At 38.0% G+C, this 26,332-nt stretch overlaps 1 protein-coding gene across 1 annotated transcript; it reads right to left on the bottom strand.

The window, feature by feature from the left end:
• Positions 1–2,109: 2,109 nt before the first annotated feature.
• Positions 2,110–26,332, bottom strand: BRDT (bromodomain testis associated; the record flags this gene model as incomplete). The annotated part of the gene is made up of 19 exons (XM_082484052.1): positions 2,110–2,178; positions 2,923–3,082; positions 4,426–4,625; positions 5,388–5,449; positions 9,276–9,417; positions 10,718–10,830; positions 11,556–11,727; positions 12,944–13,011; positions 13,940–14,071; positions 15,591–15,704; positions 15,795–16,087; positions 16,169–16,356; positions 17,604–17,789; positions 17,997–18,125; positions 19,160–19,531; positions 20,674–20,846; positions 22,978–23,107; positions 23,825–23,962; positions 26,141–26,332. 19 exons carry the CDS (start codon positions 26,330–26,332, stop codon positions 2,110–2,112), a joined length of 3,033 nt encoding a protein of 1,010 aa, XP_082340178.1.

Consider the following 26,332-nt stretch of genomic DNA (forward strand, 5'->3'; position numbering starts at 1 on the left):
ATTAGTTTTTGAAGCAGCAAGTGTACTACTTCATGCTGTTAGCAGTGCACATATGGTTATATAGAATGGATGGAATGCAGAGGGTAAGTTCTTGCCCTTTCTTCTGTCACCTCCTATTTCCAAAGCAAGGGATCTTGAGCTTGCATTAACCCAGTCAGAAAATACATCCAGATGATGGCAAGGTTGGGAGTCTTGAATGTGAATTGTAGTATTTTATTGCTGGACAAATAGCTATTAATGATCTATCAGCTACGGATGAAGACAGGCCTCAATCACTTTTGATGTGGATGTGAAACAAGACATCCTAACAGCACCACTTTACATTACGACTCATCTTTTACCCTTAATCCCCTTCTTAGCTGAGTACTCAAATCTCCCAAACAGTGAACGTTTGAGCATGCCTCCGAGCAAAGCTCACGTAAGAGGACTTCCTGAGACATTTCAAAGGGTGATACTCCAATCTGAGCAGTTGTCAATATACACTCTTTCTGCCACTGAATGAAATACTACCCTTCCAGCAATGGCAGAAGGAGAAATTATGGAGCATTATTTTATTGCAGAATAGGTATTTTTGAACTAGCACTAGCTTACCAGCCTGCTACCTGAAAGACCAGGTTACTATTTTCAGGCACGCTTTTGCTGTCATTTATTAATTTATTGTAATTTATTTCCTTTATCTGACAATTCAGTTATTTATAGAAAGTCTTTTCTACTCAGTTTACTTAGTTGGGTGGTCTGTGACAGACCTTCACCACAACACTGGCAGTGTTACCTTCACTTCCAACTTTGATCCAGGAACTTGACAGACCAGAGGTCTCCATAGGGAGAGAGAGTTTTGAGGAGGAGGTTCAACTAGATCAGTGGTCTCTGAAGTGGAGTGTGGGAAGAAAATATTTAATACAAAAATATATTTTTTTTAATTGCAAAAAAACCCCAAAAGCATCACTAAGCAAAATTAAATAAACAGTATTAAAAATATTTTCAATTTTTGTGTTTTTTTTTTATAAGGTACATAATGTATTAGTATAGTAGAACATTATATAATTTATAAATGAATAAATATACATGTCTTGGGGCTGCATGCTTAAAATTTTTTACTGATGGGATGCATGAAGAAAAAGATTTAGAGACCACTGAACTAGATTATCTCAAGGGGGCCCCTTCCACCCAACATTTCTGTAATACACATTGTGTTTTGGTATTAACTCCATAAAACAATGTTTTATTAGTCCTGTACTTAATCTGAGATAGCTATATGTAATCAACAAGAATGTAGGGTTTTTACACTCTAGTTTGTACTTCAGACAAGTATCCCAACATTAATAAAATCTTGCATTAATCAGAAAAATCAAACTGGAGCCAGAAGTGGGGTATTTTCAGTAATTACTTTCTGTGAAGAACCATAACCATTTGGCAAACATGCTGGCACCCTTATCCAAATGTTATGTTAACATAAAATACATTGAACAGAAGGTCATCATGTCTGGGCCTTAAAAGACAAGCAAGTATACAGGATTTGCTGTTGAAAATACAGAGTTCCAGGAAATTGGTTTTTATGGTTACAAATAATGTTACACACCCTTTAGAAATTATCACTGTTATAGAGGTCTTTTGTCGCAGTCCAGATTCTGTGCGTGTCATACTGAAGTAATTGTTTTAATAGCAGTCACATAATTGACAGACAAGACCTTGGTTTAAAGTAGTTTCTATAGGTGCTTGTTTAGTACACTATGACTCAATACAGTCAAACACAAGAATTTGGTTATGCTCAGTATAACAGATTCTCAAGTGTTTTTGAAAAAAAAAAATTAAAAAAAAAAGAGAAAAAATCAAGAAGCTGATATTTTCTCATATACATACACAACATAAAACTGTAATCAAAAGAACAACTATGTACCATCGTGTAACAGACTAGATTACATATATTGTAAACAAGCAGCAAAAAGATTTTATGATGCTTCAGGTGTCAATGAACAAGCTTTTAATAATAAGCATTTTAGAGGAGCTTACATGTCTTTAAAGTGGTCTTAACATTTAAGCTTGTAACTAGTACATTTTCAAAGTTGTACAGTTTGTAGTAGGGTTGAAGTTCTATGTTAATGACAGCTTTCACCCAAGATATTCTTCAAAAGATGCCATAATATCACTCTGCATATTCATATCAATAGTACAGGCCATCTGCAAGAAAGCAAATTAGTGTTTTCAGAGCAGTCAGACATTAGTTAGTACTATGCAGGTCAAATATTTAATAAAGATTTAAGAAAAAACTACAAAGCTTCTTCCCCAAAAGCGTATGCTTCCTCAGTTACTACAAGTTTGAGTATTCAATGTTGTTGAATTCCTCTCTGAAAAGAGCTGAACGGGATGAAAGCTTCAGTAGACCTTATCTGAATCTAGCATGATCTCATACTGCAGTTCTCACATTCCGTTGTACAATATTATGAATTTAAAAAAAATATATGTTTAATCTAAAAAAAAAAATAGTAGCAATTAAAAAACATTTGTTACTTACATCTACAAAAAGATCAAGTTAGTTTTAAAAAGGCTCAGTTTTGATATTTCAGACCAGAACGGTATGACTAGCACTTTTGTTGACATGGAATATGTTGAAGAGGGTAGATAGCTTGCAAACCTTGAGATTTGAAGTTATTCAATGGGCAGGGACTCCCCTTTAAAATTTGATTTTACTATGCAATTATTCTAAGCTTATGGGAATAATAGGACCAAGCAGATAGTTTTTCATATTCTGCCACTTGAAGACCTACTTTGAATTTCCTATTTTATTTTCTGGACTAACTCTTCAGGTAACATAGTTCTGTTGTTTTCAATCATTCAGGCCCTTTAACACAAGGACCTAAACTAACATTTCTTATTCTCTACTAAAGTTGAAACAAAATCAGCCAGCAAGAGGCAGCAACTTACTGCTTCTCTCCTCCTGCGTTCTTGTTCCATTTTTCTAGCCAAGTTTCGGTCTTGAACAAGAGTATGTTGTTGAGCTTTGGGCAGTTGGTTGCTCTTTTGCTCTTTTTGGGGTTCACAGTCTGTCACTGCCATGGCATCCAATCCTGTGCCTTCACGGCCCCTTTAAAGAAAGCAGAAGAGATCCGTATAGGATAAAAGCTGTTTCTTCTTCTTCATAACAAGCCTTTGCACCTGAAAAGAATTCTGCAAATAACTTAAATCAGCGCATAGCACTCAAACTGTGGTTCTGTTTTACATGTTGATTCATAGGAATTTCCCTTCGCAAGAGGTATGTGCTTGCAATTGTTGCGCTGTAGTAGGATAAGGTTTCCCATGTTCTGCATCCAATCCATATGCACACAGGATTTTTATACGTGCTACACAAAGCTTACATGCACTTTCTTTCACAGACATACCCACTTAAATTTCTGTTACTTTCTTGGCCCATGATGTTTTGCTTCTACCTTCTTCCTCTTCAACTACTTATTCAAGTTAGATTTCACTAACTTCAGGCAAGCATCTGTAATGTTTTATTCCATAGAGCTACATGCCCAGTTTCCCCCTCATGGAAACCTGTAGTAGCCAGAGGTCCCTGGACTGTTCACTATATGTTCTGAACAAGGAGTGTACTCTTAAGTCTCTCGAATGCTCTGTTTATTAAAATAATACACTCAAAAGAAGTGCCCTGTTCTAATACAGCGAGTGACGTATAGGAGCAGGAGAATTTAGGAACTGGTACATACCTATCTTTCACAGGGTCAAACAGACAAGAAGAAAATCAAGACTACTGAAAAGGGAAATATTACCAAAAGCAGAGTTTCAAAAAAGTGGCAATCAGCAATCTAAGATATTACTGCAATGCAGTAATTAGTAGGCAGTCATGTATCCCACTCAGCATAATAATAGACTGAGATACACATGTGGGCACTCACTAAAACAGTGGCTGCAAACAACTAGGGAAGAATACTACAGCAGTAGCTTATTGAATATGTTTCTCTACAACAATGCAAAGAATTCAGCTGTCTGAAGTGGTGTGCACTGGAACTCCTTTAGCTATGTTAACACCAAGTTCTTGAAAACAAGATTATCCTGCTTCCCCTTAGCACAGCAATGAGGTGGAAATTTTCCTGGCTACAGATACAGGGAAGTAATATACTGAGGAGAGGTGCGAATTCTGGTCATGACCAGAGAAATTGAGGGCTCCAGAGGACACGCCAAAAAAAAAAAAAAAAAAAAAAAAAAAAAAGAAGAAAGGAGTCCCTGAGAAGTTCCTATGCTGAAATGATAAGTGAAAAAGCCACTTTGTGCATTTCGGATGTGCAGTTGTGCTTAGAGTGGTACAGCTTCCCCCCTCGTCTGACACACAGTGATTACCTAATCCAAACCACTTGTTCCTGAATAACTAAGCCATCTAGTACCATACAAGCAAAAAATAGAAAAAAATTTAAACATGTGGTTGCAAACCTCTCTTTTTCTTGAGGAAGGTTTTGCACCCTCTCAGCTTGCACCAGAGGCTTTTTTAACTCCTGTGCTTCATCAATTCTCTTCTTTAATGCTGCTTTCCTGAACTGTTTGAAGCTCTCAGCAGATGTTTTTATAGGAGCTGGAAGCGTCATCGTTTTACATAAGCTTACCCAGGAATCCACTTTCTTAACTTCTGTATCCTGAAGTTATTAGAAAAAGGAAAACATGGAAGAGGCAAAAATACTGTACTACTAAACATCCATTTTTTGCTTAGTTCTTACATTAGCACAATGTTGTTTTGACTGGAGATGTTTGGGAATATCTAAAAAAAAAAATATCCTTACTTTGGCAGAGTATTAGTACAAATACAGCAAAGCAGACTTCAGTGTGTTTTCTTATCAACTTTGAGATTCTTTAGCAATATGCTAAAAATTGTTAACATTTGTAGCTATTCTTGCCCAATCCTTTACATTCACCTCTCCAATTTTTAATTCTAGAAAACATCAATTCACAAGACTGAGCTTATACAAGGTGCATTGATGATATTTCAATACAGAGAACATCCATCTCATTTCTATACTTAATCCTTACGTAATAATAGTTTGGTATCAGGCTCGTGGGCTTTTGTTGTTTTAAATACCTGTGTTTCCCTGGGCCCCTCCACCCCCCCAGTGGCATTTTCTTCACCATAAGGCAGCATAAACCCAGTATTCTTAAGAAGAACTGCTTCCAGTAGGTCATATGTTTATGAAGGAAATCAGAGCCTATAGATTGTTTTTGTTTGCAGCACTAGAAATAAGATAAATCTGTACAACTTATAACAATACCCAAGACCTATTAGACACTAAATATTTGGATCACAAAAGACCAGATTTTCAGAGAAAATGCCAGGACAGAGAATTATTTATCCTAGTAAATATAGTCAGATTCTTCTCCTCAAATAGGACTTGAGCAACACTTACCTTTTTTGGAAGAATTTTGGATGTTGGCTCTAATACACTTTCAGGTTTATCACTAGGTGTACCTGATGGAAGAATATAAAAGATTTTTCATTCATGTTGATATTATGGACTGTTTCCTCAAATTTAAGTGATAAAAATGAATTAATGCTAGAAATTGACTTAAGAATTTACACTGCATTTTTGTCTTATTATTATTATTTGGTTCAGAATCACAGAAATGCTCCCAAACATTTTCTAAGCTTAAGTTGAACCGGGCCACTTCTCTCCAGTTTGGGGCAGGGAAAGGAATGGTTAAGCTCAACTATAGATGAGAAATTAACTCCTGGTTAATTCTAGGAGAGGTCCCAGCAGAATGCCCAAAAAGTTTCATCAGAAAGTCAACACAGCATCTTGCCAGTTTCTCACCTCCTGTCCCATCCCCTCCCCATGCAGCCCTCTCCCATTTTTATTCCATTGTTATTTAAGAGTATCTCATTAATCATGTAAACTCATTTAACTCATTTTGCCTAAAGTTCTCCTGCCTATTTACTTGAAAAACAAACAAACAAACAAAAAACAAACCCCAAACCCACCACCAAATAAATCAGCCAGTAAGGGCTAATCATCACATTTCCAGTAGCCTACAGGATGTATGGGTACTCCATGCTGTTACCTCTTTATTACTCGTGAGGAAAAGAAACCACAACACTTACACACGTGAAGTGGAAGTGCTATTTTGACCATACTAACTTCAGATTAATAGTTCTGATATACTGCGTTACCGTAGATTATCCGTATTATTTTGTGTGAAAAACACTGTCTCCAAACTTTTTACAACTTAAAAAAACTTTTAAAATGCTCGAACAGGTATGATTTCCTACAGTCATTATAGTAAGCCTGAAAATAGACTTCTGTAATACTAGAGATTGGCTAGAATACCACACAGTTAACAAAAGCCATTTATGGTAAGGTAGGTTTGGTTTTTTGGTTTTGTGTTTTTTTTTGTGGTTTTTTTTTTTTTTTTTTCTTATATTGCTTTGTTATATTCTCTTTCTGAAGAGCTCTTGGGATGAAAATCTAGGTACTCTGAAAAAGCCACTATTTTAGAACCAGGTTATAAACAACACAGATACATAAAATATCATTCAGCAATGATCCTCTACTGCAGTTTAAGATGCTTCATTATTTAACTAAGTGTTTAATAAGAAACTTAAGATAACTTTTTTTATGCAAAGGAAAAAGTTCTTGGATGCTCGAATCTAGAATGCTGAAGGCAGAGTATCAAACCCTCAGTCAGTTTGTCATAAAAGGGGTTTTCAGAAAGACCTCGGCCTCCAAAAGTCAACACAAGAACAGTGCCTGGCCTTTACCCTATACCCCCATGCAATTATACCATCTCAGAGGCAATATAACTGAGCAGGAGAGCTTTTATTATACAGTGGAATAAAATAGGATGAGAGACCTCTAGAGACTCTCGAATACTATTGAAGAGTGTTCCAAATTCTGATATCTCTATTCTCATGGATTCTAGATCCAGTTAAGCCAGGTCGACCTAGATCAAATTGTGTTACCAGAGACTTACTCTCCTGCAGAGTAGAGAACTAGTGTATTAAGGCATCCCTCTTAATACAACAGGCATCTTTCTTTTGTCAATCATTTATCCTCATACAGGCAGCTTGAATCTTCATCTAAGAAAGCTGACAGTCTTGAGCACTGAATACTTCAAAATAAAGCAAGAACTTCACATACCCCAAAATGTCGAAACCATTATTGGGATCAATTTGATGAACCTGTTATAGCTGCCAAGAAGATGTACCTGAAGCAAACTTAGGATGAATTTGAGTTTAGTCATGTCTGTCTTAAAACTCTAGATATAACACAGGAATATGAGGTTGCGTCAAAAGTATTTGCAGCCATGGGCTTCGAAACACGCGTTTTAGAGCTACTTACAGCAGCAATACCAGCCTACACAAAACCTTTCATTGAGATACACTGCTTTTTAAACTGAAGGGAAGCGTGTGGTTACCAGTTTCATAAGTAAAGCTTCTTAACAAGCCACCACTGAATTCGGCTGTACATCAAACCTGCACCCATACCATCAGAGGTGTCACAAGTCTAAAATCAAGAACTCTTGTTCCAGAGATGCAGGTAACCTCACAGAGATGCCTGAGACAGTGGGATCCTCTACAAAATTTAATGAGTTACTCTAAGCATCCAATTCTAAAATGAGTTTCCCTGGTTTGATCTAAGTAGATGCATCTAATACTGAACACTCTCTACGCTTTCTATCAATAGATTACAGGCCCTACAACAGTTCCAGAATAGCAAAGTTTTTGTTGTTGTTTAAAAAACAAAAGCCCAAATCCTGTATTTCACCTCCCTCCTTCCAGTTTTCTACAGGAGTTAATAGTGGAAAGGCTAAGATAACACTGAGTACAGCTGCAGGAACTGCAGAGTGTATCATTGCAGGAACATACACCACCATGTTATGGAAGGGGCAGATAACTACACTCACATAACAGTGTTAAAAGCTCTGCTGTGCAGCACAACGCTGAAGTTCAAGTTTACTCAAAGGCACAGTCTCATAACTGGATAGTTCCTATATTAAACACAGGAGCTCCTCTACAACTGCCCTTCGAAAAAGGGGAGAAGATAGAAACAGTACAAATTAACTGAGGATTAGGAATAGGAAGTTAAGAGGGATGAAGACTAAGTAGTAAACAATTAAGTACAGGAGGGAACAAGCTTTCCCCAATAATTTTGGTTATGCCTTTTTTTTTTTTTTTCTCTGTGAATATTGAAACAGTGAGCTTGATTTGTTCCCGCTTGTTTTCCTAGTCCTTTAACATATTAAGATAACACCAGGATCTTGATAGTTAGTCACGCAGTATACAGGACAGGAATTCAAGTTTTAGGCAGCCTCAAAACTTTATAAGTGAAGATCATTAGTTGAATCCATGGAACCCGTGTACCAACTCCAGCCGCTACAAGTCTAAACAAAGGCGGTTAGTATGTGTATGGATAGGTGTGTTAAGACCATGAAAATACTGAATAGAACATCTTGGAGAATTAAATCTCAATTTTCAGAGTTGCTTTACTACAACTCAATTACCCAGCATTATTCTTTGACAACAATTAACAAGTTAATCAGTGAGACAGCTGTGCCTTTTAATTTAATCAAGTTTTCAGAATCTCACTCCCTCCCCTGTTCCAAGTCTACACAGAGACTCTAGAGAGGAAAGAGTAGAGGAAGAACCAAAACAATCAATGTCTGGTAGCACTAGGGTCTCAGCATGGATGTTCAGTGCCCAGCTCAGAATTCTTTAGTTTGTGATACGTATCAAGTCTGATGTCTCTTTATATGGAATGGAGCTTCCAGGGAACCTGTGTTCTTCTAATAAATTGCAAATTTGTTCCATGGTGAAAGCCTGTTTGACATTGCTTTACTGTCAGATCCTTGTCACTACGAGCTGGAGATGGTAACTCAAAATACACACAAAATGCCCTGGGAGAAGAGATCCATAAAGCTTCAGCAGAAGACGGGTGAAGTTCGACAGATTGGAACATCTGTTCTCTCAGACTTTCTGGAGGACTGGATTAGCTTTCTAAATTTAGTACTAGGAATAGGTAAGTTCTTAAATCAAAAATTGATTTGCTTTACATATTTTAACACAGAACAAGAACTAAGCATCCATTTAACTTAACTTTTTTTTTTAAAAAAAAAAAAAAAAAAAAGCAGCAAATCAAAAAGAAAGAGAAAGAACAAGGGAAAACTGCACCCCCTCCATTATTCTGCCAACTTATTAACCTACAAGTGTTCAGCATTTTATTTCTTTAAACCAGGTTCGTATACATTTTCAACTTTTCACCCCTGATATCAGTTACAGTTTTTATTATGACAATACATACTTTGTTCTTGACTTATGGATATTGAATCAGCAGTTGTCTCACTGGCCTTGTTTTGAAGTTTATTTGATTTGTCTAGATGTATTGTTTTCTCAGCTTGTTTACTCAAATCAGCACTGTCAACCTGGGAAGTTGTATTGGATACCTAGAAAAGAAGTTAGACTTCAAAATATGTTCTGAAGTGCTAAACATGTGGATTCTTATTATACAGCAGCAGGATTAAAGACTTAGAAGCTGAGAGCTGTGAATTGTTGCAGCTCTAGCTCCTGTAAACACCAGGGAAGAATTTGACTTCATTTATATTATGGTAGTCAAAGCAAGTTCTTACATTAACACTTTGGATTTAGAACATGAACTTCTCAGAGATCGCGAGTGATGGAGTGGGTAGAATATGAGAAACTGATACAAGCTCTATAGTCCTTAACATGGTACAACATAATAGAAGTTAACTTTTACTGTTGTAAAGCCAGTTGCTCCACTCTAGCTTATGGATCAGGGAAAAAGGCAGCTGTATTACTTCAGTTCCGTGGTTGTTTTTCTCTGTGCAACACTGTAGTAATCCCCTTGAACTGGGGAAGGCGTTGCACAAACCTGAGTCTCATAACTTATAGTACTTGCTGCCTTTGGATAGTGGACACAAATGGGAAAGGGCAAGTTGCTTTTCTTCCTTTCTTGCAGGACACACTCCTGTGCTTGTAGACTCAAGAGGTAGTTTCTGTCCATTTCAGGAAATAAAAACTATTAAAACCTGGCTAAAGCAGCTATGCTTGAAACCATGTTGAGAAAGATAGTTAAACATCTTAAGACGGAAGAGATCATGCTGCTGCAGTTAGATCAATAACTCCTTTTGTAACACAGAGGCCCTTCTAACCAGGATCCTCTCCAAGAACATATTAAGACAGAAAACAACAGTGACTAAGTATTTCACAACCTCATCTATGACCCTGAAAGCCCCAGTTTCCATGGCTTTAGGAACAGGAAGAAAAAGCAACACACTTTTCTAGAACAGCCTCTACAGTCTTCAGAGTATTACTGAGTTTGAGACTGGTATTTCTAGAAAACAGGAACGCACAGTATAAGCTGCCCATGTCTTCTGAAACTGGAGGTTTACAGGGTCAGCTTTTAACCTGTAGGTGTGCAAGGGTTACTTAAGTTTAAGCTATAACACTGAAAAGAAATAAAATAAGCTTTATAGTGCATTATAAACTTGATATATTGATCAGCCAAACTCCTTTTGTGTTGCAGTCAACAGGCAATGAGTTAATGTCTTATTAAAGGATAAGAATCACTTTGTTAGTGGGGTTTGAGATAACTTTTGTCATAAATGTTAATGGCCTTCATTGCATCAAATTCAAGCCTGGAATGCTATATTAGATCTTAAAGGAGTAAGAACATGCTTTAAAGATGTTATTTGAAATGAGTGCATTGGAGAAGCACGTATTCACCTCTGGAAGAGCATGTGTGCACTGGGCGACAGAAGACCGATTTGTCCTTGGAGCACTCTGAGGAGTTTGCTGGTCTGGTGGATCATGTGGAACAGATACAGCTGAGATTATACCTGAGAAAGAAGTAGTGTATGATTTCCCCTAACATGCAAAGTGTAGTCCCACATCTCAAAATTAGGTCATTGGTTAGATCTGTGGATTAACTGGATGCGAAGATATGTATCCTAGCTGCATGATTTGAGATAGTTATTTTTAATTAGTTTTTAATTGATTTCTCAGTTAATCAGCCACCAGCTCAAACTGTCTTTTACCAAAAACTCAGAAGTGTCTGAAGTTATTAGACCTTCTGAAGTGAAGAATAGCTCCTTGGATCAAGTTTCTAAGCAACTTAATATTCAATGTCTAGACAACAGCAATCGATTCAGAGGGCCTATGGTACCAAGCCTTTAAGTTCACCTAATGGGGATTTCAGACATGAGCTTGAGTGGTGGCGATAGGTTCAAGCACCTAATTCCTGCTTTAAGGTGTTCAGCACTTCCTGTAACTCTAGGTTCATTTAGGTATCATTTTTCATCTTATGGGAGGGAGGCCTGTTTTAATACTCTTCCGCCCCACCACAAGCGCCCCAGTAATCTGAAACCCTAGCCAGTCCTCAGTGCTGCCACACTTATTTATGTCATGCTCTTTATAATCCATATCCTGCAAGAACTTTTTCTGTTACCACTTGATAACCTTCAAAACCAAGATAAGCTTATTGAGCAATACAAATATTAATTCTGCCATCCCTTCTTTCCTCAGCAGTCAAATATAGCCATGCTTCTTGCCATAAAGATGTTACCTGAGGGAGACTGGGAATTTTGTTCTGATGATTTAAGTGATCTGTTCTGCAAAGGCTGAGGCCTCTGCAGTATATTGGGAGGGGGCTGCTGCAATTCAGATGATCCACAATTTTGCGAGCTACTAGTAAGAGATGAAGGCTGTGCTTGCAGAACAGCATTGCGGGATGTCCTCTGTAAACACAGTGGTATTCTCTAGAAAGATATTGCAGTAGTTAATACAGCCAAATCTTAATTTTTATAGTTATTTGATCCCCTTTCCCCACCCACCACCCCATTTCCACTGTTTATAGGAGTCAGTACTTCTTGTATTGTGATGCTAATCTAGCATTTTCTAAGAGTTTAGATGACAAAACCCCATAAGGTGAAGTGCACTGCCTTGGTCAGACAGATACAGAAAACCCACGAGAACAAAACGTAACATGAGGATTTGAAGTATGATGTTTGTTGTTACTCAGAAAGTCAGAGCCTGTTACAAGCGACCAACCTGAAGTCTAATTCCTGTATGCTGTTTTCTCAAGTTTATTGCTGTCATTATGTCACTGCAGAGACTGCACTTTTTGAACAACAACAAAGTGTGTTGCGTAATTCCTCCTCTCAGTCTTTGCTTATGAAGATGCAGAAGGGGCAGCTGAATAATAAATTTGCAGCCTAGTTTCCTGTATGCAACTAAGCACTCCAAGTGAAAGCAAGTCTATTGTAAGAAGAATTAAGGCTTTGCTGTGATCTTGCTTTGAAATCTGAGGTCTCTGTCTCTGGTAGCTTCAAGGGAAATCGTGAAAAGCAGCTAACCCTGACAAGAATTAACACCCACTGTATATACAGGAATAGAGCAATTCAATCTTAAAGGCATTAAAAATTATTTCTACATAAAGCTGCTGTTACTTATAATAATACCACAGTATAAATAATATAAAGTATCCTGAAAATGACTAGTATATTGTACAGTTTGTTTATTGTCAGGTGTAGAAGTGAGGTTATTCATAGATAAAGAAAAACTATTTAAGTGGGGTTTGCACTGTTTATTAGGTCAATTCTATACTCAAAGTTCAAGCTGGAGAGGATTTTCTTTTTTTTGGGGGTGGGTGGGGTGTATGGAGCATTCTCCCCCTCACTTTTCCTTTCTCCTTTACCCAACATAGAGTTACCACAGTGATTGTACGAGGTAAGAGCCTCAGGAGTTTGCTCAGTACGTCAGTTTCCATACAAATACATAAGCTACTTTTAACAAACAGTGGATTTTACATCTACATGTAAATCAGTCCTACAGAATGAATATGGCTTGAATGCTACTTGTCATTTCCTGATAAAGTTGTGTCTTTTCAAGTATCATTGTATGTTACAAATAATTTTAAGGGCAAAAATGTTATATCCATTCCAGTCAGTTTACCTTATGCTTTTCCATAGAAGTTGGAGAGTTCTGCCTGGCTCCAGCCTGTTTTGAGCAGGTTTCAGTAACTGTAAATAGACCGAGGTAGGCAGAAAGAGGGGGATGGAAAAAAATTAAATCAGTCATTCGCATATGTTTCATTATTCACACGTACAAGATGCGAGTTGCAGTTGTACCTAGAGAGCCAAACCTCACAGTGAAAGGAACATTCTTATCTTGAATACTTTGACTTCAGCTCGATGTGTTTAGAGAACTTCTCCCAGATATAAAAAAAGACCACAAGGATTCCTGCAGGATCAAGGTCTTTGCTGCCATCAATGACTTCACTGTGTTTGCTTCCCCACACTGCAAAGGGTTGAGTATTCATCTCACCTTATACTGTTGCCTCATACAGATATCTACATTGTAGACCTCCAGCTTGGCAGATCTATTCTGTCCTGAAAACTAGAGAGTTTTGTGTACAGACAGAAACATCATTCTGATATCTTGATGCCACAGCACTGTAGCATCCCTTGAACAAGCTTGAGACAGCTTAAGCACCAGGGTAGACTTTACAGTCAGTGCTGTTGGTACTTTTGTCCCTCAGCTTAGGGACTAATCCTTACTCACAAGGTAGGGCTCCTTTCATGCTGCAGACCAGAAGATGAAAATAAAGTAAATCACAGTTTCAAAAAGGAATCAAATCCACTATAAGCTACAGCCTGATCGTCAAGTCTCCAGGTTAGATACACAGACCTCTTGCTAGCTAATTTTGGTCCCTAAGGTTTTTCATTGATAAGTTGAGTGGATGTTGTAGAGTTCGGTGTTTTTTTTTTTTGTTTGTTTTTTTAAAACCTACAGACTCAGTATTAAGACACTCATTTAATAGCACTAGAATTGAGCCTTCAACATGGAGCAAACCTACAAGGGTAACCAAAGTCCTTGGTAAGCATGTGGAACAGTAAATGCTAACTGAGAAGGCAGATGTTTTGCCTACACAAATGGAAGCTTTCTAACCTGATTCAGAGTCACTGCTATCCGAGGAGCTTGAACCACTGCTAGTACTGCTGCCAGAGTCTGAGGAGCTAGTACTGTTGCTGCTGTCGCTTAGTCTGCTTGGTCCCATACGGCACTCAGCATTGTTTTCAACTGCAGGAGAAAAAGAAAGAATTTGGAACAACCTGCAGTGGAGCGGGCTTCATATACGAGACTAGAATCAACCTTGCTATGTCTATTCTCCCATATAGCAGTTCATCTTCTGCCATTTCCCTGTCCGCTATCCATTTAGCGGTGAATTTGGACCTTTATAGAGGGGCTAGTTGGACGAATGAAATAGCCAAGGAGGAGCTGTAATCACACAACTTACAATCCTAAAGTAGGTTTAAACTGTGCTGTCATAAGATGCAATTCAGGCAATTTTCCCCCATGAGTTTTCCTGCTGACAAGAGCCTGTCTCTGCGCTTGTTGCTGCCGCCAGACTTGCATACTGAAGTCTTTATCTATAGCCAACTCTCCTCTTTCCTAAGCCATATGTATTCCAGAATTGGCATCTTTTGCCACCTCCCCACCATCTGGGTATTTTGCATCTGCAAGGTTGATTTAACTCAGTTTATAGTGATTTTGCAGTTAAATTTTTTTTTTTTTTTTTTTTTTTTTCCCCAAAGTGTGGTGCTCTGATGGAAGCTTTGAAAATGAGAAGCTATGTGGATACCTGGACACCAATCTTTGAGTGCCAGCTTAAGGTTTTCCTTGTAAACAAGCTGGATGCCAGTTGTAAAGATTCCCTAGCCTGCATCCTCTCTCTCCTCACAACACATCTTTCGCAGTTGATTTTAGCTGCTTCTTTAAGCTATTCTTTCTAGAACATTTTCAAGCTGTCATATATACCAGACAGGAAGACTGTTGCCTGAGCTAATGCTGGATGCAAGATATCTTGGCAGGGCTGCCTCTGTCATTTCAGCAAACTGGTTTTACATAGGAGCTTAAGAGATACCCAATAGAGGGCATTAATAGCACCCAAGTCTAATGAACAACTATAATAGTAGCATCAGCTGCATTGATCTATTCTCAGTCCCTGACGAGAACCACCAGTAAGTGTAGATATGCTCAAGTATGTACTGACTTTGATATTGAGACGCATTATTGCCTGAAAAACTGAGTTGATTCTCCTAGGGCACTTCCTTAAGATTAAGGGAACACAGCACACCTGTCACTGACACAGAAGTTTCACTAGCATGACAGCATTAGCCAGGCTGCAGTCTAACAAGTATGACTTGAGTTTGTTATTCTTGAATCTCTAAGCTACAGGAAGTGATTTGCAAACAAATACATAGACTGTGGGGCACTTCCCCACCTCTTGTTTTTATATGTCAGCATAAGGGAGAAGTTGTTCAGTGTCCCTTAAGCTCTAAAGCTGTTATTTTTGCCTGTAATAGAGGATTAGATGCAAGAATAAGGAAGATATTTTAGACAGGACAAGTAACTGACCAAATTTGCTGCTGCGACTCCAGCTCATTCAACATAGGAAGAATCTTAAGACTAGCAATGGGAAGCTTAAGACCTCAACTGTTCAGAGGAGAAAGTCCCCAGCTGCATAACAGTACATAAGCCCAAGGGGAGAATCCCATTTTAAGTTATTTCTGTTGCAAATGAATAAGAGCCACGTTACACTTGAGGTTCTCCTTCTTTGGGTTTAGTTGACCACTGACGTCCAGTAGTCTCTTCTCTAGCTCCTGTTTCCTCTCAGAATTAAGTTGTTCTTTTGACTTTGTTGGTGTTTTACCTGCATGTGAAACAGAAGTTAACATTGCAGCAAAACAGAAAACAAATCTAGTTTGTTGGGTTTTTTTAAAGCATCATTTCTGCTACATACCCCTCTGCTTTCTTGGTCTCTTCCTCAAACAGGTTGCCACATATTTCTCTAGTTCTCTAAGTGTTGAAGCCTTTAAAGTTTCGAAGTCTATTTCTATCTCATCGGGGTTAGAGTTCCTCAGTGAAGGTTCTCTTGACTGTATTATATGGACTACTTTCCCAAGCTTATCTCCAGGGAGTTTATTTATGTCCAAACTCAACTGTCTTTTTTCATCATAATTCATAGGTTTGGCACCATCTTCATCTTCTGACTTACATGCCAGCAAAACCTGCTGCATGGTTTTCTTTGACTGACTGCAAGAAAAAAAAAAAAAGTGTACTGCAGTAACAGCAGTTTAAAATAATTTGACACCCACACAAGTCCCACACACTTACATGTTTAAAGACAGCTTTTTCTTAGATTTCTTCTTGTGTTTTAAATTTTTCTTCTTTTGAATCAGGCTTTTTATTTTGGCTTTTTCCTTGTTCTTACTTTTCTCCCTTTTAGCCTTCCCTTTTTTCTTTTTCAGTCTAGGTAAGTATGCTCTGGTCAAAACCTGCAACTGTTGGTGAACAGCTTTAAGCTATCGAAAGCAAGAAAAAGTTAATGCTGATAATCTTAGGCAATGTAGGAAGAATAATAAACTGGCCCTAAGTATCACAGGGATTTGTAGCAGCTGAGCTGATATTAATAGGATGTTTGCTTTCCAAACGACGTTTGTTTTCCAGGCATCTTACTATAGTATGCATTAGTCACAGACTACGTATATAGAAGATGTAAGGCTACTTATTTTATGCAGACATTTTAACAGTATATGTCTTCTAGCATCCTGTGAAGAATAAAAAAGGCAAAAATCATTGTAGGAGTATCCAGCAGCTTCTCTTTAATTTTAAGTGTTTGGGAAGCACGTAAGTGCCTTATTAGGTTAGACCTCTACAATGTTACTCAGTTAGGCTAGCGGGACTGGGCTTGTGCATCTTCAACACATAAACCCCAGATATTTTGCAATATAAACCAGCTAGTTGGGACATACTAACAGCTTCAGAGGAAGACCTAACACAAGTTTGTTTAAACCTGATAGGAATTAGAAGGAAGACGGACAGATGATGAGAATTCGAGTTCAGACACACTGAGCTACTTTACTATTGCAAAGGCTGTCTTGTAGACTTTTGGTTGTCCTTGTGCCTATATTCATAAATTGATGACGTATATGCTACTCTGACAAACGCTGAAAGCTAAACTGTCCCTATTTGACAAGCAGAACAAATGCCAGTTTTCCCAATAGTTTATAGATACAGCAGGTTAAAGCATTATGTTCAAGCAAAAGCAAGACCCATTGCACTCTTTGCCAGTGAAGCAGAGCCATGCTTCACATTAGCATGAGCGTCCTTCTATTTTACTTGATACTGAGCTTTTTGAAGTAGAATTCCATGACTTGCTTTTGTGTAGCTCACAATGGACTGAGAAAAAAAGAGCTCTTACCCATATGAAGAAAATGCCATTGTTAGAAGAATATACCACAAAGCTATGTGTGGACTATCTGGATGCTTTCATCATACCACCGCAACACAGTTTTATTTTTCAGAAGTTTGAGTCATCTGAAGAAATAGTAGGCTAGAGTACTAGAGTAATGATTTACTAAAACCAGTTTGTATTTGCTTAGGCACTCTTTACTTAACATTTGGAGGTGCTGTCAAACAGAAATAAATTTCTGTATTAAGAAAAAACAAATGTCTATAGAATCTTTTAAATACTGATTCTTGGTGCTAAACCTTAGAATGAAAAATTGCAAGTGGCACTACCAGCGATAAATCACGTACTAATGCTTACTTGCTCTTGAAGCTTTGCAAGGGGTACTGCTCTCTCTTCAGAGCCTTCAGATGATTTTTCTTCAGAAGAGTCATAATTACTGCTCTCACTGGAATAAGCTTCTGTCATTTCTCTTGTAGGCTGTGGCAGAGGAACACTTGCGATGGGTTCATCAGGAATTTTGGCAAAGTGCATCTCAAAAACATCCTAAAGAGTCAGGTTTGGGAACAGCAGAGAGGTCAGCATGTTTTTCGGATTTCTAAAAGCATTATGAAGTTGTTGCTTGTTTTCTAGAACTACACGGCAACATAGTAGTTGGTAACATTAGTAGATACTACATCAGGACACGAGATGACCACAAAGGAATCTTATTAGTCCTACCCTTTTTCAAGTCTGACTTAAGTGATAACTCACCTGAAGTTTTCTTGCCATAGCAACTATTTCCTGGTCTGGAGAATTATGTTTGTAGCAGCTCATGAACATTAATCTAACATCTGTAGCAAATTCTTGTATATCTCTATATTCAAGATTATCCATTTTCTTCTAGAGGAAAAGAAAAATTGATGCACATTTAGGGCTTAAGAGTAGATACCATTATGATGAACTGGCAGAAAAAGAGGGGGAGCAAGAATTTTGACATCCAGTATCAGATTCAGCTTGTATCAAAATAGTAAATATTGTAAGAACCATTATGGAAAGACCTGCTTCTCATTTCAACATTGTCCCTTTAACAAAGTAAAAGAATTTCCTCTTTTAAACAGATTTGCTAATTGTAATTGCTGTAAGGAATTTGCAGTACTAGTTTCAGCACTAGGTCAAGACAACAATGTTTGGGTGATTTTATTTGGTTATGTACTCAGCACTTGGTTTTGATTCTAAGCATAGCATTTATAAAAAGCCTGTTCCATAATTGTTTGAGTCAAAGTAATGGGCTAGAAATTGGGAAAGAACCTTTGTATTGCACAAGACAGTTTTCAAGATAATTCAATAGACTGTTGAAATTCAACCCTCCCCCAAAAGTTAGATCTTAACTTGACTAAATACTTCAACTCCAGACAGGTGTGCCCAGTGTTCACAAAATACTGGCTACAGATCTCTATCTGGAAGGCTTGCTTTTCACAGAAAAAGTGAACGGTGTCATGTGTTGAGGTTCCAGGGCACTTCACCAAGGATTATGAGATTCAGAGAGAAGCAGAAGCTGACATTACAGAATTGCATTTTGTTTTATAGAGCATTAGCAACAGCATTGTGTATACATACTGAAAGATACTTAACATGCGGCCTGCTTGGAAGTGCTTTGTGGATATGGTAATGTTCTCACTACTTATATTAGGTTGTTCAACAGATAAATAGATTAGCCACTATGCATATAGTCACAATGAGACTTCAAATACTAAGCCACAGCTTGCTGAAGAAAGTATGTTGAGAGGTAAGTGTATATGGTTTCTATGCTCATTATTTCTTTTAGAGGAGAAGGAGCTTTCATGACACCTTTTCAGCTAATGCTATTAAAATCCAGTCATTACACAAGTTATTCAAGCAAACAAATAGTCCAATTCGCTCTGAAACATACTTACTTTAATGGTTCCCAGGTCTGTAGGACATTTGGTGATCCCTTGGTTCTCACCAAGTGAGAAAGATGCAACATCTACAGGTTTTAAGAAAGGCCATGCATATGCTGCATGTTTCTTTGAAAACATTTCTTTAAGTATTTCATTACAATGTTTTAGTTGTTCTGACAACTGGATCTTTTTAAGAATTTCAGGTGACTGTTGAGAATCTGGCAGGTATCTTTTCAGAAGCTTATTTGGCATCACACATTCATTTTCACCTCTGCATGCTTTCACAGCTTTTCTTTCATTAAATGTTGCAGAAGATTCACTACTTGCTGTGAATATTGAAGTAGTAGGAGTTGTAGTGTCAGCCTTCCTTTTCACACCTTTTTTTACCTAGGAAAAGAAAATTTTACAGTCTAAAATACAGGTGTCCAGAACACTGAGAGAATGGCCAGCTTTCAGACTACACAAACAAAACTAAAAGAATCTAAGAAGCGTCAGAACTCTTACAGCTATTGAAGTCAGAGCAGAATGTGGCACTTCCACAAGCTTAGACTGAAAACCTACAAGGCATTACAAGATCAGCACACCAAGCTCAACCTTAGATGTAAAGGAAAGAACAGGGTGTACTGCAGGTCAGGTTGTGGTCAGTTTTTAGCCTTTTGAGAAGACACCAAGAAGCTGGTAGGTTATGAAGTTACCACAAGATGACTGCCATGGGAAGGAGAAAAAGTTACTAGAATTCGTTGTAAGCCTAGTTGAGGGCTTTATGTACAAGGTTTATCTCTATTTTTCTTTAACCTGGGTGGTATTTGGTTTGAAAGTGATACAATGTATGCTTTGTCACCAGTGTTCGGGCTCTTCAGTAAAGTGTAAATATACACTGTAGGAGAGCCAGGCACATGTGCCTGTTCCTCACTGGAAGAGCAAAACCAAAACTAAGTCAATACAAGCGTGTTTAACTGATAAAAATGTCAGATGTTCAAATACAATTCAGATTGCCATTAAGAAGAATTTGCTTTTGTGAGCTACTAAAACCTATCAGGCTAGTTACACAATGTTTAAGCAAACATGCTATTTTGGGGGAGTCAAGCGTTTGATTTACATTGAAAACATGAGAAGTTATTAAACAGAATTTAGAAAGAGCTTTATTTTAATAGCAAAACCATTATCTACACCTCAAGGAAAGAGCAGTTTCACATTGAGGTGAAGCCTGCAGAAGTGTAGCAGTACACTTCAAGAATGACCATTTTAAAGTTAATTTTGTTTCTTTAAGAGCAACATTTTCATACCACATTCCTAAGAAAAGATGTATCAAGCAGTCATCCCAATTTCTGCTTAGTTTCTAGAATCAGTACTGGCCCAGTTATTTAGCAGAGACCTAGAAGATCTAATAGAGATCTCTTATTATCTTCTGTCACAATGGAAGTTTCGAAAAGATATTGCAATCAGCATGGCTCCTATGGTTTCGCTGTTAGCGCCTGAGGCGGCAATTTCAATACCTTTCTGTCTCAAAGTTATTTGAGGAAACTTACTTTTGTTATAGGGACTGCAGTTGGCAATAAAGCAGTCAGCTGAGCTGCAGACAAAGGAGCTAGTGTAACCTGATGTAGCTCTTGACTCATCACTGGAGGCTGCTCACTGATTTCAACTTGTTTCTGCATTGTGCTTTGTTCATTTGAAGTCCCAGGGTTGGGCTGCTGTGTTTCTGGTTATTTTAAAACAGAAAGTTTTAAAGTTAAATCTTAAACATTGCAGTTAATTTCTTTCATAATCAAATGGAACATTTGTCAATGGAACAACTCTTCCACACCCAAAATGTACAAATAATTACAAACAAGATCATTGTTACATAGAGCAACATTGGTATCCTCTCCTACTCAGCACCATTAGTACCTCAGCTAGATTATTGTACCATGTTACACGTACTTGCCTTTGAGGAAGCTGTGGATTAACCTTAGAAGGAAGATTAAAGAGACATCATGCTAAAATCTGTAAATTGTAAGAATGTTCTTGCCAAGAAGGCAATTAAGTTGTTTTCTGTGTACACAAAGACCAAGCAGGAAAGGCTGCAAACTGCATCATGAAGGTTCAATTTTCCTAAGCATAGTTAGGACCTGCATATATTGCTTTGCCATATTACAGATATACATCACTGATTTGAGGGCAGTTTAGACCAATGTTTTCCTGTATTTGATTTAGCTGGTTAGATTAAGAAAGTCTTTTACAGCTCTGTGGCTCTGTTTACTTGCCATAGATGTTCACACCTATTAGACTGTGTAACACAATGCTGAGTAACACAATGACATTCTCCAAAATGGAAGTCAGTTGCTTTTTTTTTTTTTTTTGGAAGGGAAATAAACTTTGTGTATAGATCTGTCTCTGAACCCAAAGTCTACAAAAGACAGCATAGAAATATTTGCTTGCTCATAGCAGTGTGCTCTACCATCCTACTCAAAAACAAGTGCCTGGAACATTTCAAAATTTGTACAAGCCGCATATTAGTGTGTGCAAAGGGAATGAGGGGACTTAAACAGCAACATGATGTTACAAAAGCATCTCAACATATTGTTGCAATCATTTGAGAACCAAAAGCCTGACTCAGCTTCCGACACATCTCTTGACAGTGATCTCTTCTGGGAGTCACTTCTACCTGTTCACCCAACATATTCTGCCAAGGCAGTGAATTCCATGAGATTTTACTCAAATAAGCTAGTAAAAGCAGGAAGCCAGATAAGTATCCTCCTCTTCCTCCTAACCTACTAAAAATTCTTGTGAGAGGACAAAGGAATCCACAGCTTTTTCTTATCCAACTACCAGATCACCAAAAGGTAATGTTGCTCCTGAAATATACTTTGAGGAGAAAGCTACAGAGATCTACCAAACTGTAATACTATTTTGAAGAAACGTTTGTTTCAGATACTACCAGCAACAAGGACTACCACACCACAAACAACAGTAAGAGGAAGAAAATGAAGTCATCAGGAGACCCTGAAGAGCTGTAGAGTTGCATAGTTAAATAAGAGTGTCTGTTAAGTGACCCCATAAGAACTGAGCTAGCTAAGATCGTTGCTCCATGCCTGTCAGAAGGCAAATACTTAAGAGGTATCAGGGTGAAGAAGTGTTGCAGCTCTTTCAAGGCATAGCTAACATTTTCCCAACAACTGACAGCGGTACCTCCAGACCAATTTGGAAGACTACCTTGGAGGTCTCCAAATTAACCCATTGAGATGCACATGTGATTCCAGCCACTGCATAGTTTTACTTCTACCAGTGTAAATATATATTATTTGGCAATGTTGAGAGCTTAGATGTAGAAATGAGCACTTGGTATAAGTGAAACAGGTTATAAGAGCAATTAAAAAGACATAGGAAGTCACTGATGAGTAATGAGTGGCAGCTAATCACCTGACCCTTTGCAATTAGGCTTCCCAATGTCTCTTCAAGGACTTACTATCTAATTTCCTCGTAAATTTGACCTGTCTTGATCTAATTGTCTTTTTTTTTTTGTAGGGAAGAGCACTGCATTTCACCAGAAGTTTGCTTGAGAAGCTATGCTGTTACACTACTGATGAAGTTAATTCTGATTTTTACCCATGCTTAAACACACTCCATTAGTAGAAAATAAGAAATTTAGCTAGTACCTATAAAAAAAAAAATATGGCTGCACTGAGTCTGCTAGAGCCTTATAGCAACGTTGTTACTTGTCTGATATGTTCTGGGAAGAGCAGAAAACACCCTGATTGCTCCAGGGTTGAGTTGTGACAAGCTACAGAGGATTGCCTGTTTCCAGCTTTTGCTTAATATGTTAACAATTCAACACCTAATACAGGCCTTACCTTCTGGCTTCTTTCCTTTTCTCTTGCCTTTGTTGACAATCACTAGTCTTTCTTCTGGAGGCATTTGGGCTATTTTCTGCATAAACACTTTTTCTAGTTCTTGGGCCATAAACACAACGTCATCACCTGGCTGCAAAATATAGTCAGTAACATTCAGAGTAAAGAAGAGGCTGCAGTAATGGAGGGCTACCTTGTAAAATAAACAGTCTACGGAATCCTGCTCCAACAGACTGAAACAAGCCACCAGTACCAGAGAGGTCTAAGTCCTTGCCATCCCTGCCCCCGCAACTTGCTTTATTATTGCAATACTCCTTCTCCCACTGTCCCATTGCACAGTCCTACTTGCTTTATAGCCACATACTTCCCATAGCAGAGGAAAACGGGAGCAGATGTGTAACTCCCTTACTCATTCCTATGTTCTGAAAGCTTAACCATATTAAGATACAGCCAACAAACATCCAAGTGCAGGGAGATGCTCACACTTCATTAGGTTAAACTTGTTGGAGGAATGGAGCACGGCTCAGGGTTGCTTGCCTTACACTTGTATAGCAGCTACAACGTGCTTGCTGTTCATGACCTCTGCAACTAATCCCCAGAGATTTTGCAGGCAGAATCCTTGTGCAGAAAAAACTGCGCAGTCAGTTGTACCAGCAGGCTAGACTTCACTTACGTGCCCTCAGTCAATCCTAGCAACAAAGCCCCCCCACCTTTCAAAGAGAATAGTTTCAAAAAAACCATGAAGACATTGACTGATTTAGTGTAGGCTCTAATAACCATTTGCTTGTTTTAGGCTTGTTTGTATTGTTCAATAGAATTGGGTACTGGTAAGAGGTTGTGTTCCGCATACCTTGTTATATATGTAGCAGTTCAAGAACATAGTTTTAAAATCCTCAATGCATTCTGCAGCTTTTGTATAGTAATTGTGTTCCAGACGCTTTTTAATGGTGCTCAAGTCCATAGGTTTCTTTATAATACTGTAATAATCCTGTGGTTTTGAAAAAGAGTTAGTCACACAACAGATATCTTTAATATTAGGACATGAAGATTCTTACACATTTAGTTATGAAAGTTAAATTGCAAAAGAGGGGAATTGCATTATGTTGGAAGGACTATTTTATTTAAATGAAAACTTTCCCCTATAGCCATAGGTACCACAGAAGTAGGTATTCAGGAACTCTTCACATGATTTTTTTTTTTTTCTCCTTGCTCTTTCATATAACATCCACCTTTCAAAGCCTCAAAGAATATTTATTTCAATAGGATCCAGAGCTATACAGGTAGAGGTACTTATGAAAAGTATATGTACTTTTCTTTTCTTATCCCAAAGCCATTCACCTGAAGTAGCACTCCAGTTTACAGACTGGGGGAAAAGACAGGGAAAGACTTAGTCACTGACAAAAAGAAGCCGCCAAGTTTTCACAGTTGCTGATCAAATACTTCATCCCCTGGGTTATATTGGCTCTTCTCTCAGGGTTAGCCTAGTGAAGATGTGGCAATAGGACTGAAAGGCAGCTGGAAAGTGAACTATTGTGATTATTTTAGTAACATGGCCAAAAGCTTGTGATTAGGAGCATGAGGCCATTTTCCTGCTGGTGCACTTAAGAAATCACTGCAGGAATATCCCTATTAAGTTCACATATACGTTGCAATTGTGTGAAGTTACTGCGACTTCAAGAGTCTTCTAAAGCTGTCCTAACAATCTGTTTTAGTGAAATAAAAAAAAGCAAAATACTTCATAGGGCAGACTGTTGAATTTAACAGAACAAAACCATTAACACTTTTAAATAATGCAGCTAAAAATTAAGTATTGTCCATTTTGCATCTTCTAACACCTGGAGGAGAGGCAAAGGAGGCAAGTACCTTCATTGTCCTTGCCACAGAGCCAGAGGATTGCTTGTTATTGTGCAGTGGTTGAACTAACACATACTTTTAGAAGTCAAGTGGCTGCCTTGGAAATCCAGAAAGGCAGAACTGGCCTGAGGCCAGCTGCAAATGTTGCTACAACTCTGATTGAATGACCCTTAATATTAACCTTAAGTGACAGTTCCTTCCAAGAAGGAAAAATAATAAGAAAGAGACACAGAGAGATAGTCACTTTGACTGTGCTTTTGAACAAACTGACCAAATGAGTTTGTCATGAGAAACAGTTGCAGATAAAGGCTTTTGTCTGCTCTAAGCAGAACCACTGATTTTGTAGAATTAGTCTTGGAAATTTGAGAGAACTAAATACAATTGCTTAAGCGGGGGGGGGGGGGGGGGGGGGGGGGAGGGGCAGAGAAGGAAATAAACCCAAGGTTTTATTTAACACCTTTCTACTTTTCTACTAAGAGCAATATCTTCCAGGTCTTTTAATACCATTATGTGAATAACCAATGTTTTAATTTGACTGAAAAAGCTGGGGTGATCCAAAACTGGAGTCTAAAGATACCTAAATTAAGACAATTTGTCACAAGACATTATATTCTTCCACTTTGTTGCAATTAAATTGTAACATAAATAAAACCCACAATGCAATACAGAACAAGAATTTAAGCATCAGCTCTTCCATTTCCTAGAATAACGTGGAGAACACCATATTTCTTTTTTTTTTTTCTCCTTATTTTTGTCAGGACATTTAATTCCTCTAGAAACTTCAGAGCAAGATGCCAAAGTTGATTTGAAATTAAGTAGTACTACAAATGTAATTACTTCTATGCATCAAACTGAATACAGATTTGACTATTTATTTTAGGGTCAATCAGATCTGCTTTTCCATCATGAAGTATTTGACATTGAAAGAGGCTGGCCACCTCCTATTAAAAAATAAAAAACACATCATATGCAGTCTTAAGAAATATGGCTAAACAAGCAGGGAGGTGGAAAGAAGAGAAAACAGAATACCAACATCCAGAAATTCCAAGAGGCCTGTCTAAGCATTCTTCTTATCCCTTAGAAATACTGATTTACTACAGTCTCAGATCAGAAAGCAAACAAAGATGCAGCATTTAGTATGAACCAAAGAGAAAGCACAGTTGTCTTGCAGTCTTGGATTAATGAAAGCAGTTCATATGCAAAAGTAGCCTTCCATGATCTGTTAGATCAGAAAAGGCTTTTAAACCAACATTAATTCACAAGTCCTGTAATACTTTACATATTAATACTCCAATTCCAAAATGGTTCTTACAGGAAGGTTCAGTGCTGCTGCATCTACAGGCTGATGAAACGGCCAGGAGAAGTTGTGTCTCCACATGGCTTTCATGACCACCCTCTGTAAATACTGAAGTTGGTTTGTTTGACAACCACTGTTTTTGTTATTTATATATTCTGGTGGAGGAGGGTTAATAATGCGAGAACAGCGTTGGCTTGGAACAGACAT

This window comes from Vanellus vanellus (genome assembly GCF_965231255.1).
Source record: "Vanellus vanellus genome assembly, chromosome: 5".
In the NCBI taxonomy this organism is placed as follows: Eukaryota; Metazoa; Chordata; class Aves; order Charadriiformes; family Charadriidae; genus Vanellus; species Vanellus vanellus.